Here is a 16774-nt window from a genome sequence, read left to right on the forward strand (position 1 = left end):
TACTTTATCATACTACTAATATGTTTTATCGTAGTAATGAGAGGTTTTATTGTAGTATTGAGATGCTTTATCATAGTAACAAGATACTTTATCATACTAATAGTGTTTTATTGTAGTAACGAGATGTTTTATCATAATAACAAGATGTTTTATCGTAGTAACAAGATGTTTTATGGTAGTAACCAGACACACAGCTTGTGAACAGGCATGGCAGGCAACTGCTTGGGGCCCCCTGGCCCAGGGGCCCCCCGAGAGTCGGGGCCCAATGGCTTATTTATTTTGTTTTTTATTGTTTTTATTGTTCTTTACCATTGTATTTTCACATTTTGAATTTAAAAAACTTTGGTTTCATACATTTTTCATTGGTGTCAGATTATTTATAACATATTGGTGATGAACACTGGTCAGAAGGGCCCCCTGGAAATTTTTACTTGGGGCCACAACAGACTCTAGAATCGCCTCTGGTAGTAACGAGATGTTTTATCGTAGTAATGAGATGCTTTATTGTAGTAACGAGATGCTTTATCATACTAATAGTGTTTTATCGTAGTAATGAGATGCTTTATCATAATAACAATATTTTTTACGACAGTAATGAGATGTTTTATCATACTAACAATATGTTTTATCGTAATAATGAGAGGTTTCATCGTAGTAATGAGATGTTTTATCATACTAATAGTGTTTTATCATAGTAATGAGATGCTTTATCATAGTAACAAGATGTTTTATCGTAGTAATGAGATGTTTTATCATACTAATAGTGTTTTATCATAGTAATGAGATGCTTTATCATAGTAACAAGATGTTTTATCGTAGTAATGAGATGTTTTATCATACTAATAGTGTTTTATCATAGTAATGAGATGCTTTATCATAGTAACAAGATGTTTTATCGTAGTAATGAGATGTTTTATCATACTAATAGTGTTTTATCATAGTAATGAGATGCTTTATCATAGTAACAAGATGTTTTATCGTAGTAATGAGATGTTTTATCATACTAATAGTGTTTTATCATAGTAATGAGATGCTTTATAATAGTAACAAGATGTTTTATCGTAGTAATGAGATGTTTTATCATACTAATAGTGTTTTATCGTAGTAATGAGATGCTTTATCATAATAATATGTTTTATCGTAGTAACGAGATACTTTATCATACTACTAATATGTTTTATCGTAGTAATGAGAGGTTTTATTGTAGTATTGAGATGCTTTATCATAGTAAAGAGATGCTTTATCATACTAATAGTGTTTTATCATAGTAACGAGATGTTTTATCATAGTAATGAGATGCTTTATCATACTAATAATATGTTTTATCATAATAATGAGAGGTTTTATCATATTAACGAGATGTTTTATCATACTAATAGTGTTTTATCATCATGACAAGATGCTTTATCATAGTAACAAGATGTTTTATCGTAGTGACGAGATACTTTATCATACTACTAATGTTTTATCGTAGTAATGAGAGGTTTAATTGTAGTATTGAGATGCTTTATCGTAGTAACGAGATACTTTATCATACTAATAGTGTTTTATGGTAGCAACGAGATGTTTTATCGTAGTAATGAGATGCTTTATCATAGTAACGAGATGTTTTATCCTAGTAATGAGATGTTTTACCACAGTAACGAGATGTTTTATCTTAGTAATGAGATGCTTTGTCATACTAATAATATGTTTTATTGTAGTAACAAGATGCTTTATCGTGGTAGCAAGATGTTTTACCATAGTAAGGAGATGCTTTATCATACTAATAATATATTTTATCATAGTAACAAGATGCTTTATCATACTAATAATATGTTTTATCGTAATAATGAGAGGTTTTATCGTAACGAGATGCTTTATCATACTAATAGTGTTTTATCCTGGTAATGAGATGCTTTATCATACTAAAAATGTTTTATCATATTAACGAGATGTTTTATCATGTTTTATTGTATTAACGAGATGCTTTATCATACTAAAAGTGTTTTATCGTAGTAATGAGATGTTTTATGGTAGTAATGAGATGCTTTATCATAGTAATAATATGTTTTATCATAGTAATGAGAGGTTTTATCGTAATAACGAGATGTTTTATGGTAGTAATGAGATGCTTTATCATATCAATGAGATGCTTTATCATACTAATGATCTGCTTTATTATGGTGACGAGATGTTTTCTCATACTAATGAGATGCTTTATCATACTAATAATGTTTTATCTTAGTAACAAGAGGTTTTATCATAGTAATTAGATGTTTTATCGTATTAATGAGATGCTTTATTATACTAATGATCTGCTTTATTATAGTAATGAGATGTTTTCTCATACTAATGAGATGCTTTATCATAGTAACAAGATGCTTTTTTATAGTAACAAAATGTTTCCTCACAATAATGAGGTTTTCTTATAATACTGAAGTGCCTTCCTCATAATAAAAATTTTTTTACCTCACAATAATGCAATGTTTTCTCATAATGCCAAGATGTTTTCTCATAAAACTGAGATACTTTTTGTATAACAATGAGAAGTGTTGTTATGATAAAGAGATGCTTTTCTAATAACAATGAAATACTTTTTTCATATTAATGAGATGCTTTTTTTTATAGTAATAACAAGAAGCTCTTCTCATAACAAGACACTTTGCTTGTAATGATGAGGTGGTTTCATAACACTGAACTGTTTTTCAAAATGCTTTTTTCATAATCACAAGAAACTTTTCTTGGAATGATGAAATATTTTCTTGGAATATTGAGATCCTTTTCTTGTAAATACATGATGACTTCTGTTCAAAATGAGATTTTTTTTCGTACGAAGTACATAGCTTGAAATAAGATGTTGATGAGAATTTTTTCCCCTTGAGTGGGAGCAATGTGCTACCATAAGTTTATGTCTAGACAGATATCATATAGCAGATTTGACATGTTTCTGCTCTTCATTTCAATACATTTTTAACTGTTTACTTTGCAGGTGCTATACGTTTGGTATAGGTCAAGGAGCCTGCAGGCGGCTCATCCAGGGCCTCGCGACTGTTTCCAGAGGCGCTGCTGAGTTCCTGGCAGAAGGAGAAAGACTGCAGCCCAAGGTTTTTATTCACCTTGACATGTTTATCCTGCTCTGAATGTCACTGCCTTGTAATTAAAGCTTGGATATAAATTGTGAAGGGCTTACAAGTACTAGTAATTATCGATTCATTCTACTTAGCTGAAACAGTTGGACAAAAATTAGGAGCAGGTTTTTATATATATATATATATATATATATATATATATATATATATATATATGGGGTGGCACGGTGGTGTAGTGGTTAGCGCTGTTGCCTCACAGCAAGAAGGTCCAGGTTCGAGCCCCGTGGCCGGCGAGGGCTTTTCTGTGCAGAGTTTGCATGTTCTCCCCATGTCCGCGTGGGTTTCCTCCGGGTGCTTCGGTTTCCCCCACAGTCCAAAGACATGCAGGTTAGGTTAACTGGTGACTCTAAATTGACCGTAGGTGTGAATGGTTGTCTGTGTCTATGTGTCAGCCCTGTGATGACCTGGCGACTTGTCCAGGGTGTACCCCGCCTTTCGCCCGTAGTCAGCTGGGATAGGCTCCAGCTTGCCTGCAACCCTGTAGAAGGATAAAGCGGCTAGAGATAATGAGATGAGATATCTCATCTCATTATCTGTAGCCGCTTTATCCTTCTACAGGGTCGCAGGCAAGCTGGAGCCTATCCCAGCTGACTACGGGCGAAAGGCGGGGTACACCCTGGACAAGTCGCCAGGTCATCATAGGGCTGACACATAGACACAGACAACCATTCACACTCACATTCACACCTACCGTCAATTTAGAGTCACCAGTTAACCTAACCTGCATGTCTTTGGACTGTGGGGGAAACCGGAGCACCCGAAGGAAACCCACGCGGACACGGGGAGAACATGCAAACTCTGCACAGAAAGGCCCTCGCCGGCCACGGGGCTCGAACCCGGACCTTCTTGCTGTGAGGCGACAGCGCTAATCACTACACCACCATACCGCCCGAGATGAGATATATCAACACATTTTTATTCCTTTGCTTTGTCTGAGATTTCAGAGAGCATAATAATTATAGTCTACATCCTTTAAAATAATTGTGTCATGTAACATGAGAAATGAATGCTTGCCGTCTTGCCCTTGTGCATGTATGTTTGGAAATTTTGTAGATGATTAAATGCCTGAAGAAGTCCATGGCTCCTGTTCTGAGTGACATCTCCATTGAATGGCTTTATCCTGAGACTAAGGAAGTGCTACTGTCTCCAATGGGAAGCACATACCTGTTTCCTGGCGACCGGTTGATTGGATACAGCGTGGTGTGTGACACAACACGCTACCACTCCAACCCCAAGTCCGTGAGTAAACTTATATTTACACTACAGCACTGCTGAATTCTCAGTTAGGCAGAAGGTGTTGATTCTTTTTCCATAACAGCAGATCTGACCATAGTTTTGTCTATAATTCAAATCACAGGTTTATATCAATACACTTATTCTAATACTTTATTGTTTCTATAGTAACAGGGACTTACAATATACAGTGGGCCAAAAAAAGTATTTAGTCAGCCACGAATTGTGCAAGTTCTCCCACTTAAAAAGATGAGAGAGGCCTGTAATTTTCATCATAGGTACACTTCAACTATGAGAGACAGAATGGGGGGAAAGAATCCAGGAAATCACATTGTAGGATTTTTAATGAATTAATTGATAAATTCCTTGGTAAAATAAGTATTTGGTCACCTACAAACAAGCAAGATTTCTGGCTCTCACAGACCTGTAACAACTTCTTTAAGAGGCTCCTCTGTCCTCCACTCGTTACCTGTATTAATGGCACCTGTTTGAACTCGTTATCAGTATAAAAGACACCTGTCCACAACCTCAAACAGTCACACTCCAAACTCCACTATGGCCAAGACCAAAGAGCTGTCAAAGGACACCAGAAACAAACTTGTAGACCTGCACCAGGCTGGGAAGACTGAATCTGCAATAGGTAAGCAGCTTGGTGTGAAGAAATCAACTGTGGGAGCAATTATTAGAAAATGGAAGACATACAAGACCACTGATAATCTCCCTCGATCTGGGGCTCCATGCAAGATCTCACCCCTTGGGGTCAAAATGATCACAAGAACGGTGAGCAAAAATCCCAGAACTACACGGGGGGACCTAGTGAATGACCTGCAGAGAGCTGGGACCAAAGTAACAAAGGCTACCATCAGTAATAAATCCTGCAGTGCCAGACATGTCCCCCTGCTTAAGCCAGTACATGTCCAGGCCCATCTGAAGTTTGCTAGAGAGCATTTGGATGATCCAGAAGAGGATTGGGAGAATGTCATATGGTCAGATGAAACCAAAATAGAACTTTTTGGTAAAAACTCAACTTGTCGTGTTTGGAGGAGAAAGAATGCTGAGTTGCATCCAAAGAACACCATACCTACTGTGAAGCATGGGGGTGGAAACATCATGCTTTGGGGCTGTTTTTCTGCAAAGGGACCAGGACGACTGATCCGTGTAAAGGAAAGAATGAATGGGGCCATGTATCGTGAGATTTTGAGTGAAAACCTCCTTCCATCAGCAAGGGCATTGAAGATGAAACGTGGCTGGGTCTTTCAGCATGACAATGATCCCAAACACACCACCCGGGCAACGAAGGAGTGGCTTCGTAAGAAGCATTTCAAGGTCCTGGAGTAGCCTAGCCAGTCTCCAGATCTCAACCCCATAGAAAATCTTTGGAGGGAGTTGAAAGTCCGTGTTGCCCAGTGACAGTCCCAAAACATCACTGCTCTAGAGGAGATCTGCATGGAGGAATGGGCCAAAATACCAGCAACAGTGTGTGAAAACCTTGTGAAGACTTACAGAAAATGTTTGACCTCTGTCATTGCCAACAAAGGGTATATAACAAAGTATTGAGATGAACTTTTGCTATTGACCAAATACTTATTTTCCACCATAATTTGCAAATAAATTCTTTAAAAATCAGACAATGTGATTTTCTGGATTTTTTTTCTCATTTTGTCTCTCATAGTTGAAGTGTACCTATGATGAAAATTACAGGCCTCTCTCATCTTTTTAAGTGGGAGAACTTGCACAATTGGTGACTGACTAAATAATTTTTTGCCCCTCTGTATGGTGTATATGAAGTAAGGCTAATAATAAACACATTACAAATTGGAATGGTTATAGTATACACCGATAAGCCATGATGTTATGACCATGGATAGGTGAAGTGAATAACAGTGATTATCTCATTACAATGGCACCTGTCAAGGGGTGGGGTATATTAGACAACAAGAGAACAGTCAGTTCTTGAAGTTGATGTGTTGGAAGCAGGAAAAATGGGAAGCATAAGGACCTGAGCACCTTTGACAAGGGCCAAATTGTGATGGCTAGATGATTGGGTCTGAGCATCTCCAAAATGGCACATCTTGTGAGTCTGTGAAGGTTCTCAGTCATCCAGGTCAACGTAAACTGTTGGTGCTAAAGAAGGCAACTGGACTTCCTTGAAATTCTTGAAGTCGTTTCACCTTTCATCCAAAAGGCTTCTTCAGTTCTGTCTGACTAGTGGGGAGTTCCAGGTATTTATCCTCTAGTGGACCAAAAGCAAACCTAAGGTGAGTTGTTGACCTAAGGTGAGTTGTCACATGTGTCTTTGACACTCTCAGTAATCCTGTAGGTGCTAGGGTCACTGGAGGCCGGGTGTAAACGATGTTAGCAGTTAATGACCCTCTAGGCTGCTAACACCGTTCACACCTGGCCTCCAGTGACTCTAACACCTACGAGATTACTGAGAGTGTCAATGACCCATGTGACCTCAACAACTCTCCTTAGGTTTGCTTTTGGTCCACTAGAGGATAAATACCTGGAACTTCCCACTAGTCAGACAGAACTGAAGAAGCCTTTCGGATGAGAGGTGAAACATCTTGAAGAGTTTCAAGCAAGTCCAGTTGCCTTCTTTAGTACCTACGGTTCACATTTTGTGGGGTGTTCCCGGTATGCAGGGGTTAGCACCTACCAAAAGTGGTCCAAGGAAGGACAACTGGTGAACCAGCGGCAGGGTCATGGGTGTCAAAGGCTCATTGATTCGCATTGCGCACGGAGGCTAGTCCATATGGTCCAATACCACAGAAGAGCTAGTGTAGCACAAAGTGCTGAAAAAGTTAATGGTTGCTAAAACAGAAAGGTGTCAGCATTAACTTTTTCAACGCTTTGTGCTATACTAGCTCTTCTGTGGGATTGGACCATATGGGCTAGCCTTCGTGCGCAATGTGAATCAATGAGTCTTCAACACCCATGACCCTGCCGGTTCACCAGTTGTCCTTCCTTGGACCACTTTTGGTAGGTACTAACCCCTGCATACCGGGAACACCCCACAAGATGTGCCATTTTGGAGATGCTCAGAACGAGTCATGACAGTTTGGCCCTTGTCAAAGTCACTCAGATCCTTACACTTGCCCATTTTTCCTGCTTCCAACACATCCACTTCAAGAACTGACTCTTCTCTTGCTGCCTAAGACTGCACTCACAACCCATTGTACATGCTACTATGGGCAGTCTATGGTAAAAAATTTGGCAAAACCGTGATTGAGATTTGTGCGACACTTGCATGTGTTCAGCACCGTAGAAGGTTGCAGACTGGCCGTGGAGACTTTTGGTCCTGCACATGCAAATTCTACGGGTCTTGTGAAAAATCAAGAATGCATACACTACATACGGGACCCGTACTCCTTTTTTACGCCTGAACTAAGTCAGCAGCGTGGCTAGTAGGGGCTTTTTGTGATGACAGTAAGACGCACGAGTGACGTACAGTCATTGTACGAGTGATGTGCCTCAGAAGTACTACACAAGTATTCCACACTTGCTATTTGTGCGGCCTGCAAGACAGAAGTACATCTCACTTTCTACCCCTATGTGTGGCATGCACGCAGCGCACGTGACCCGCATGCGACACGAGGGGCAAGACTCTGGGTATATATATCGGGGAGGAACCAAGGAACTGATCATGTATTGTGTAGCATTGTAGAAGGGAAGATCACCTCATTTGCTGTTTTTATTTGAGTATACGTTAATTTAACATGCAAATGTCAAATAATAAAACATGAGTATAAGGAAATAATGCATTTTATTACACCGTAAAAAATCCCAACTCAATAGCCCAACAGTTTGAGCACCGAAACAGACTTTGACTCTGAGCTGCTGTCCTGCTCCTACTCCTGCTAAGTGGTGGGACAGGGTGTCGGGATGTCCTTGTCCTTATCACTGAGCATGGCACAATGGCCTGACAGTGATGATGGGATTGCACTGTCCTCACTTCTGGGCGTCGTTAGCTGAAACATACATGAAAATCAGCATATATAATATTAATTACATAAGCATATAGATACTGAAATGAATGTTTAAAGCATGTGTATTATAGTGCAAGAGGTTTAATTAGTATTTACCTGTGAAAATACCTCTGGCAGGGTGCTGTGCCTTCTGCCGGCTTGAAGGCATACTTCTCCCTGTCTGTGCAGGGCTTGCCGGTGCTGCCGCAGTAAGTCCAAAACACTTATGGCGGGCTGTGAGTGTGGCATAATATATCCCACCCCTTGACATATGCCATTGTAATGAAAGCATCACTGTTATTCATTTCCCATTAGCGTTTTTAATGTTATGGCTGATCGGTGTACATATCTAAAGATGATGTTTTGCTGTCGGTTTGAGTGAATTTGTCATATATCACATATCAGCCAGTGATGTTAAAGCAGCAGCTTGTAATTTTTTTTAAAACAGTGTAAACTTCCCCTTTAAATGTCTGACAGGTTTAGGACTGCTGATTGAAGTCCTAAAGCTGAGATTCTGAGATGCTTAGTAAAAAAGAGAAAATGAGAAGAAAACACAAGCCTCCCATCCATTATGAGCAAACCTGGAGTAAGCACAACTATGTGTGACTAGAGATTCGTACCTTTGGGAGGCTTTCCCTGATTCACATTATTAGCTCATTCGGTGAAATCCCATGACTGGGACTGAAAAGCACTGCTTAAAGGATGCAATTTATATCTTTTTTTTGCTGTCTCTCAGAAGCCGTGTTTTGCTTTTCCCTTCACCATTAGCATTTACCACATTTCATTGAAATTTCTTTTTTTTTTTTCCCCAAGATGCCTCACTAATGTTTGGCAAATAACAAAATGTCAGCTTTATTTCACCATTTCAGCCCCCCCCCCCCCCCCCTCTCTCTTTGGTGATGTGGCAGGACAAGCGAAGGCGCTACAGCATGATGCGCTCCAACGAGTCGGCCAGCTCCGTGTTCTACCACAGTCAGGAAGAGGAACCAGGAAAGACTGGCTCGGCTGGGCATAGTGCTGCCAGGGATATATTAAGCACAGGAATGTTTGATGCACACCAGAGCACCATGTCTGAAAGCAGCCCTGGCATGGTGGAACAAGATGGCATTGGTAATAACCTACAACTTTCAAATGTTTCATCAAAGTGCTCAAAGACACCTACGTATCTAGTCAACGTTGCTACCTCCATGAATGAGATCTGAATAGTATTGTTTCACAAATGGATTACTCTCAGTACTTGTGACACTCCAATCTGTACATATTGGTATTAGGGTCGATACTGAATCAGACATTTATGTTATTTACCAGCTGGGAGGTCCATATCGTGAAATACCGTGACCGAGGTCTTGAAAGTACTGAGCGAGGCCCTCTGGGCCGAGGTCAGTATTCAAGGCCGAGGTCACGGTATTTCACCATACGGACTGACCTTAAGCTGGTAAATAATATATTAATTTTTTTCTTTACCAAATTCTAACACTAAACGAGAGCGCCCAAAAGGGAAAATTGAGCCGAGCCGAGATTTTGAATCCTCATTCACGGCTGGAATGCAAATGGCTTCCTCCTCGGTATACAAGTGCACTTCCATGGCAGGAAAAAAATACATTTTGCCACCTATGTAGCCCCCTATTTATACAAATAGGAGTCATTCAGGATTCAGCCATGTTTTTGCTCGGTGTTAGCAAATTACAGGTTTTAGCTTTCTCCTGAAATGTTTTCTTTTATTTCTTCTTCCCCAGGGTAGTAAAACTCGCTTTTGCTGTGAACACTGTCGTTATCGCTATCCATGCTGTAAAATTAATGCTATTCTCCTGAGAAATGCTGGCAAAAATTTATAAGATTTTTGATAATCTTATAAATCTTATAAAAAAAAGATAAATGTTGACAAAAAATTCTACTATGTTTGTTGTTGTTGTGAACGAGCGAGTCGCCAGAGGTCCGTAACCGGGGTCCATAACTGGGGTCCGTATCGTAGGATACGGACCCGCTCGCCAGCCAATCAGGGCACAGGATTTGGACCGCGAAAAAAATAATTAATGGTTATTTTGATGCATTTTTACCATGCGCTGCTGACTGACACAGCACAGTTCTTACACAAGACACAAGTTGTCTAAAAACCCATCTCCATTTCCAGAGGTGCCATTGAATAGTGAAGAATCAAAAAAAGTCAAAGTCCTTCCTGTGTCAGGACCTGGTATTCCCAGGCAGTCTCCCATCCAAGTACTAAGCCACTAACTAAGGCACATTGGGCAGCGTCAATCTCCATTTCTATAGCCCTCGACCTCTCACATAGCCAGTGGGGGAGTTGGCCCTCTGGTAACCACGAGAGTTTGACTCCTATTCACATCTGTATTGTGGCATGCCTCGCCAGACGGTACCATTTTTATGATGGTCTTTGGTATGACCAATGCTTTAAGTGGAAAAAAAGTGCCAGTACTCCCCATATTCACCTGTTGGCATATGAGTCAGGCGGCTACATATCTTACACCTAAGCTTTTTTGTCTTTACAGATAAGCCAGTCGTTCTGTGAGCAAAAATACTGTACTTGATCCTTTGACCAACAGTCTGGCCATCCATGTTGAAGGAGGTTATTGTTAATGTCACAGTTGGCTGGAGTATCGGTAGCAACAGGCTCTTCGCTGTTAGCAGACACACTAGTGTTAGCTTGCTGCTCCCCACCTGCATTTTCTGCCGTGGTAGAATTTGACTATCGAATAGCTGTGTCATCATCCAACTCCGTTTCGACTCTCATTCTCTTTGTGCCCTTTTGTAGCCATGCCGACATTACTGTCCTGTTTTTGTTTCTTTTGTTTCTTTCCCATTTGTTGTTTCCGACTTCTCCGCGAGCAAGCGAGTGAGCGTCGTGTAGTCCTGCAAGTGTCGAGAGAGGCGAGTGTTGTGTAGTGCACCCTGGGTAATGTAGTTTAAATGTCATAATAAATCACCAAGAGACACTCTGGTATGGAGAGGACAGGAAAGTCAAGTCAAGTTTATTTGTATAGCGCTTTTAACAATAAACATTGTCGCAAAGCAGCTTTACAGAATTTGAACGACTTAAAACATGAGCTAATTTTATCCCTAATCTATCCCCAATGAGCAAGCCTGTGGTGACGGTGGCAAGGAAAAACTCCCTCAGACGACATGAGGAAGAAACCTCGAGAGGAACCAGACTCAAAAGGGAACCCATCCTCATTTGGGCAACAACAGACAGCATGACTATAATATTAACAGTTTTAACATGAAGTCTGTTTCATTGATGTTGTAACTCTTCACTGATGGAAACTTGAGTGCAAAACTGTTTATGACAACTGCAGTCCCAAAGTTAGCCAGTCAACTGTAGTCCTCAGCCATAAAAGCATTACTGTAAGAGTCCAGAGCGTCCTCTAGGTGTAACTTTCAACTGTCCTCATGGGGCCATCCTCCACAGGAGCGATGCGATGAGACTCCAACCAGACACAGGGCACCAGGATGGATCAAGCAGGTCCGAGGAGCAGAAGAGGTCAGCATCTCGATCCCAGGACCAACATGTAACTCAGAGGGACAGATTTGGGGGGGGGGGGGGGGGGGGACATACATTGTTAGGTATGCCCTAAAAATGACACAAGTATTAAGTCTGTGTGGTGAAAGGGTACTGTGAGCTTGTGAGAAGTCCCGGTATGCTGTAAAAAGTCCCGGTATGCCAGGGGTTAAAATCTAGAAGTGGTGGTACTGCGTACTGGCCCACTTAAAACACTCAGTATGACCCAACTGCAAGCAGAACTCGCAATATCTCAGTCGAGAGGCGGACACGCTAACCACTACGCCAACTCATGGTGTATAGTGAAGAGTATATACTGGTATAGCTGAAAAAAATAGGTTCCGTGCTACTAAATGTTACAAGATACATACAGTTGAGAGCTCATTTTTGTACATTAAAAGCACAATTAAAAACACAAGTAAAGATGCAAAATACCTGGTGCTGCTCAAGGACTAGAAACTCTTCGAGCCACAGTTCTTGTTCTTTATTAAAAACTTGTTCAATGGACCGAGAGAGTGATCCTGCCTTTTCTGTTTGCCTTTCTCTTTGGCATAGTGATTGCTTAATTATGGAAATTCCCATCACAGGGACTAATATGAGCTCTTCACTGAGACGGCGTGCATACAGCACCAATCAGATTGAAGACTACAATCCCCTAAAGAAGGCCTACACTTCCAGTGATCCGAGCTCAGTGGTGGGGAAAAACCCTCTGAGGAGAGCCAAGGTCCAGGAGCTCATCGGACAGACAAGTCCTGATAATGGAGTTCAGTGGAAGATGAACTATCAGGTTAGTATGACTTCAAAACATACTGATGTGATATGGATTAACCTTTTAAAGCTGTTACGGTGGTTTACATAAATATTCACCCTCCTTGAACTTTCCCATATTTTGTAGTGCAACACCCTAGACTTGAAATGGAATTAACGTTTAATGTCATGAATGTAGACAAAAATAGTCTGTATACAGTGTTGGGTTTGCACAATAATTTACAAATAAAAAATGATAATTTGTGATTGCATAAATATTCACCCTCATTGATGTGAAACACCTAAATTATTTCTGATTCGATCAGTTACCAGAATTAGTTGAATGGAGTTTATCTATGTCTGGTTCAAGTGCCATTAGATCTCAATATAAACAAATGTTGGCAGGCAAAACAAACCTCGCCCGGTAGCACTTATGATGAATATGGAGGAAGATATCACGAAAAAATGATTTTGACTTTTTTGGTGACCTTGACCTTGTGTGTGAACATACTTGGCCAATAAACATGGTTCTGATTCTGATTCTCTGCTGCTCTCAGCCGATCAGAACAGACCGTACTGCACGATTGTTACACTCTTACATTTTTACAGCATGATAACATAGTGGCTACGCCTCTATATGAAGCAGTAGTCACAAAAACCTTAACCTTGACCGAATGACCCCCCAAAATGTTGGAGGTTCTATTTGAGACCAATGCCCATCTATCCTAAAAGTTTCATGAAGATTGGTCCAGCTGTTTTCCTGTAACATCTTTAACAAAAAACAAAGAAACAAACAAACCCCACTGAAAACAATACTTCGCCCCCTGGTGAACTCTGTCCCAGGCAGGGCTTTGAACCGGTTCAAGGAACGAAAACGAAAACCGGGAACTTTTTCTATTTCACATGGAACAGAAACGAAACCAGAAACTTTATTATTTTTTATGTTCCGGAACAGAAACGCTTATTAAAAATAATGGTAACCGGTTAATACCAGTTTTTATTTCGTTCCTCAAAGTTTCCGTAGCCTACAAATAAAATAGCCATTCTTCTCCTGCGCAAGTTTCTATGACCCACTGGGGTTCACTTCCTGTGTGATGTTCGCTGACTGAATGGAGAGAGCGGGAGGGTGGACTACTATCATGTCTCCATTACTGAGTGTCTGAGCAAAGAAGAACCTGAACGTTGTAACCTCCCTATTGGCTGTTTGTAAAAATGTATCAGTTGTTGCCCTTCCCACGGGAATCATCGCGGGCTCGAGAGACGAGACCTGACGAGTTAGTTAATTGGTAGCAGAACAAAATGTCTGGACACAAATCGGGTTTTCAGAAAAGGAAAGAAAATAAACAGAGGATTGAAAATACAAAAAAGGAGGCAGAAAAAGCAAAACGAGTTTTAAGGTAGGACAAATGGTTACTTTTCTGAGGCGGCCCGCCGTGGCTGCAGGCTTTCAGTTGTCTCATTGAATGGTTAGTTTTCTGAGGCAGCCCGCCGTGGCTGCCTGCAGGCTTATTTATTATAGCCCATTTAGTTAAAATAGTTGATATAAAATGTTTATAGTTATAGTTATGTGATGGTTGTCCTGATTTAGACTGGTGTTTTTTTTTTTTTTGGGGGGGGGGGGGGGGGGGGGGGGTTGCGCGATGTTGCACCCGGGTCCAGATTAGGGCAGAACCGGCCCTGGCTACATTTCAGGTGTAGTTTGTTTTATGTATGTATGTACTTGCATAGATGTGTACTTGGTCTTCCAATATGGCGCCTAACAAAATCTCGTGGCGCGGTGACGTCATGCGGTAGCCCTCCATAGGGCCTGACTAGCCTTTGGTAACACACTAAACGAATTATCTTTCATTTTTGGCACTTTTTCTGTTTGTGTAGATGGGAAGACATACTGAGAATCCAAATCGCCAACATTTGAAATAATAATTGTTTTGAATTATTTCTTGTCTTATTTAATGAAGGTTGTAATAGAATTAGCCTACATTTGGCTTAAGCTGGATGAGACAGACACATAATTTTATAGCCATTTGTTAAACAGCTGACAGGGAACGTAATTAACCATTCCGGGAACGAAATTTTTTTGTTCTAACCGGTTCGGGAACGTCTATTTAATGGTGGAACCCAAAACCGGAAACGTTAAAATTCCGTTTCTGTTCGGAACGAACCAATAGGAAAAAAATTCTGGTTCAAAGCCCTGGTCCCAGGCGAGGTAATAAATCTGATCCTGAAAAGTCCTAGAGTTTGTTAGAGAACATACCTAACAAAAAAGCACCATGAAGACCAAAGATCTATCAAAACAAGTCCAAGACAAGGTTTCAAAAGTATCAATCAGGATTTGGTTATAAAAAATCACAAATGTTTCCTTGGAGTGTCATTACATGCATTATTAAATCATGACTCAGAAAGACAACCATTCTGCAATGGAAATGGGGTCAGACAAGGATGCATTCTCTCCCCACACCTCTTTAATATCTACACCAAGGTAATCATGAGGATTGCAATCCCTGACAACACTGGCATCAAGATAGGAGGAAGAACATTCAGCAATCTGCGATATGCAGATGACACTGCCCTCCTAGACACAACCAAAGAAGACCTACAAGCTTGTGTGGCTCAGGTCTTGGCAGATTATGGGGTGCTGGTGAATGTCAAGAAAACCAAGGTTATGGTGGTTAGTAAGATACCCACACAAGCAGATATACACATCAGGTCAAATAAAATTGAACAAGTGCATTGATTCACATACCTTGGGGCAGAATTAAATAGCACAAATGAATGCAGCACAGAAATAAGGAGGAGGATAGGAATGGCATGCTCCATCTGTAGTAAACTCTGGAACATATGGAAAGACCGCTCTGTAAGCATCAACACCAAACTATGTCTCCTAAGGAGTCTGGTATGGTCAGTTGCACTCTATGGATATGAGACATGGACACTCAAAGCAGCAAATGAAAAGAAATTGACAGCATCTGAGATGTGGACATATAGAAGAATCCTCAGGGTATCTTACACTGAAAGGATAACAAATAATACCATCCTGGAAAGAATAAACACCAAACCATACTTATCATATTAAGTATGATAATCATGAGGAAGCTGCACTACTATGGACATATCTCCAGAAACTATAATTCCCTGGAGAGACATGCCCTAGAAGGAGGAGCTGAAGGCAGACTCTCCAGAGGCAGACAAAGGCTAACATGGATGGATAACATCTGGAAGTGGACTGGCCTCACTACACAAGAAGCAAAAAGGAAGACAGCTGACAGGTCCAAATGGAGGAAAACAGTCTCTGAAGCTATAGAAGAGTATGGAATAAGATGATGATGATTAAATCATGGAAAGACCATATGATTCTGCCTCGAGAAGGCTGTTAACTAAAAGTCAATCACCAGGTAAGAAGGGCATTAGTCAGAGCAGCAACTAAGAACCAAGGAGAACATGATACTACCACCACCATGCTTCACTTTTGGAATGGTGATCTCAGGGTGATGACCCGTGTTGGGCTTCCACTTTACACCAGAGAACCATTTCTCACATGTTGAGTATCCAACATGTCAAGGATTCTATATAGCTCGTCACGTTTCCATAAAGCCTGGCAGTGTCTGAGCTACGCTTGTCCTATGAATCTTTCCAGCGCCTTCAGAATAATCTTCCCACCAAATGTAAGTCACCGAGTGTTTTGTGGTTATAAATGGTTTGCAGAAATGAGCTCAGTGGTGACTGCTTCCCACAAGGCACCAGACCTCACTAATAAAGGTGAAAACAAAATATGACTAAAAGTTTTCTTTAACTATATGATTATGTAAAATTAGACTAATTAGACTAAACTTGTTAACACACCAACGCACTTTCAACAGTGCTAGAAATGAACTTACATAAGTTTCAGATCTCAATGGCGAAAGGTTTCTGTTGGTGTTTGTGATTGTTTTTTTTTTATACATGAAAGAACCGATGCAGTAAAAACTCTGTTTCACAATTGTATTCCTTATTGATGTAGCGATTTTCTTGGTTAATCTCTCCAGTGCCATCTGTTGCAGCCGAGCATCTGGCATGATGATAAGACAGTAACAGAACAAAACCTCAAGGATTCCACTGTTTATTCACAGGAGTAATTTGATCACATTTCCTAAATCGAGTCCAGACTCAGAACAATTCAATTTTCTTTCTGTCACATCTATACA

The 16774-nt window shown here is 40.5% G+C and overlaps 1 protein-coding gene across 1 annotated transcript in view; it reads left to right on the top strand.

Moving 5' to 3' along the window:
• The window catches only part of vwa5b1 (von Willebrand factor A domain containing 5B1), a 97786-nt gene that overhangs the window by 50666 nt on the left and 30346 nt on the right, over positions 1–16774 (top strand). The window contains exons 10-13 of the mRNA XM_060936786.1: positions 2972–3086; positions 4185–4370; positions 9241–9442; positions 12434–12633. Of these exons, the coding sequence (XP_060792769.1) occupies positions 2972–3086; positions 4185–4370; positions 9241–9442; positions 12434–12633 (703 nt within the window). The remainder of the gene's footprint in view (positions 1–2971; positions 3087–4184; positions 4371–9240; positions 9443–12433; positions 12634–16774) is intronic.

This window comes from Neoarius graeffei, chromosome 13 (assembly GCF_027579695.1).
Source record: "Neoarius graeffei isolate fNeoGra1 chromosome 13, fNeoGra1.pri, whole genome shotgun sequence".
NCBI lineage: Eukaryota > Metazoa > Chordata > Actinopteri > Siluriformes > Ariidae > Neoarius > Neoarius graeffei.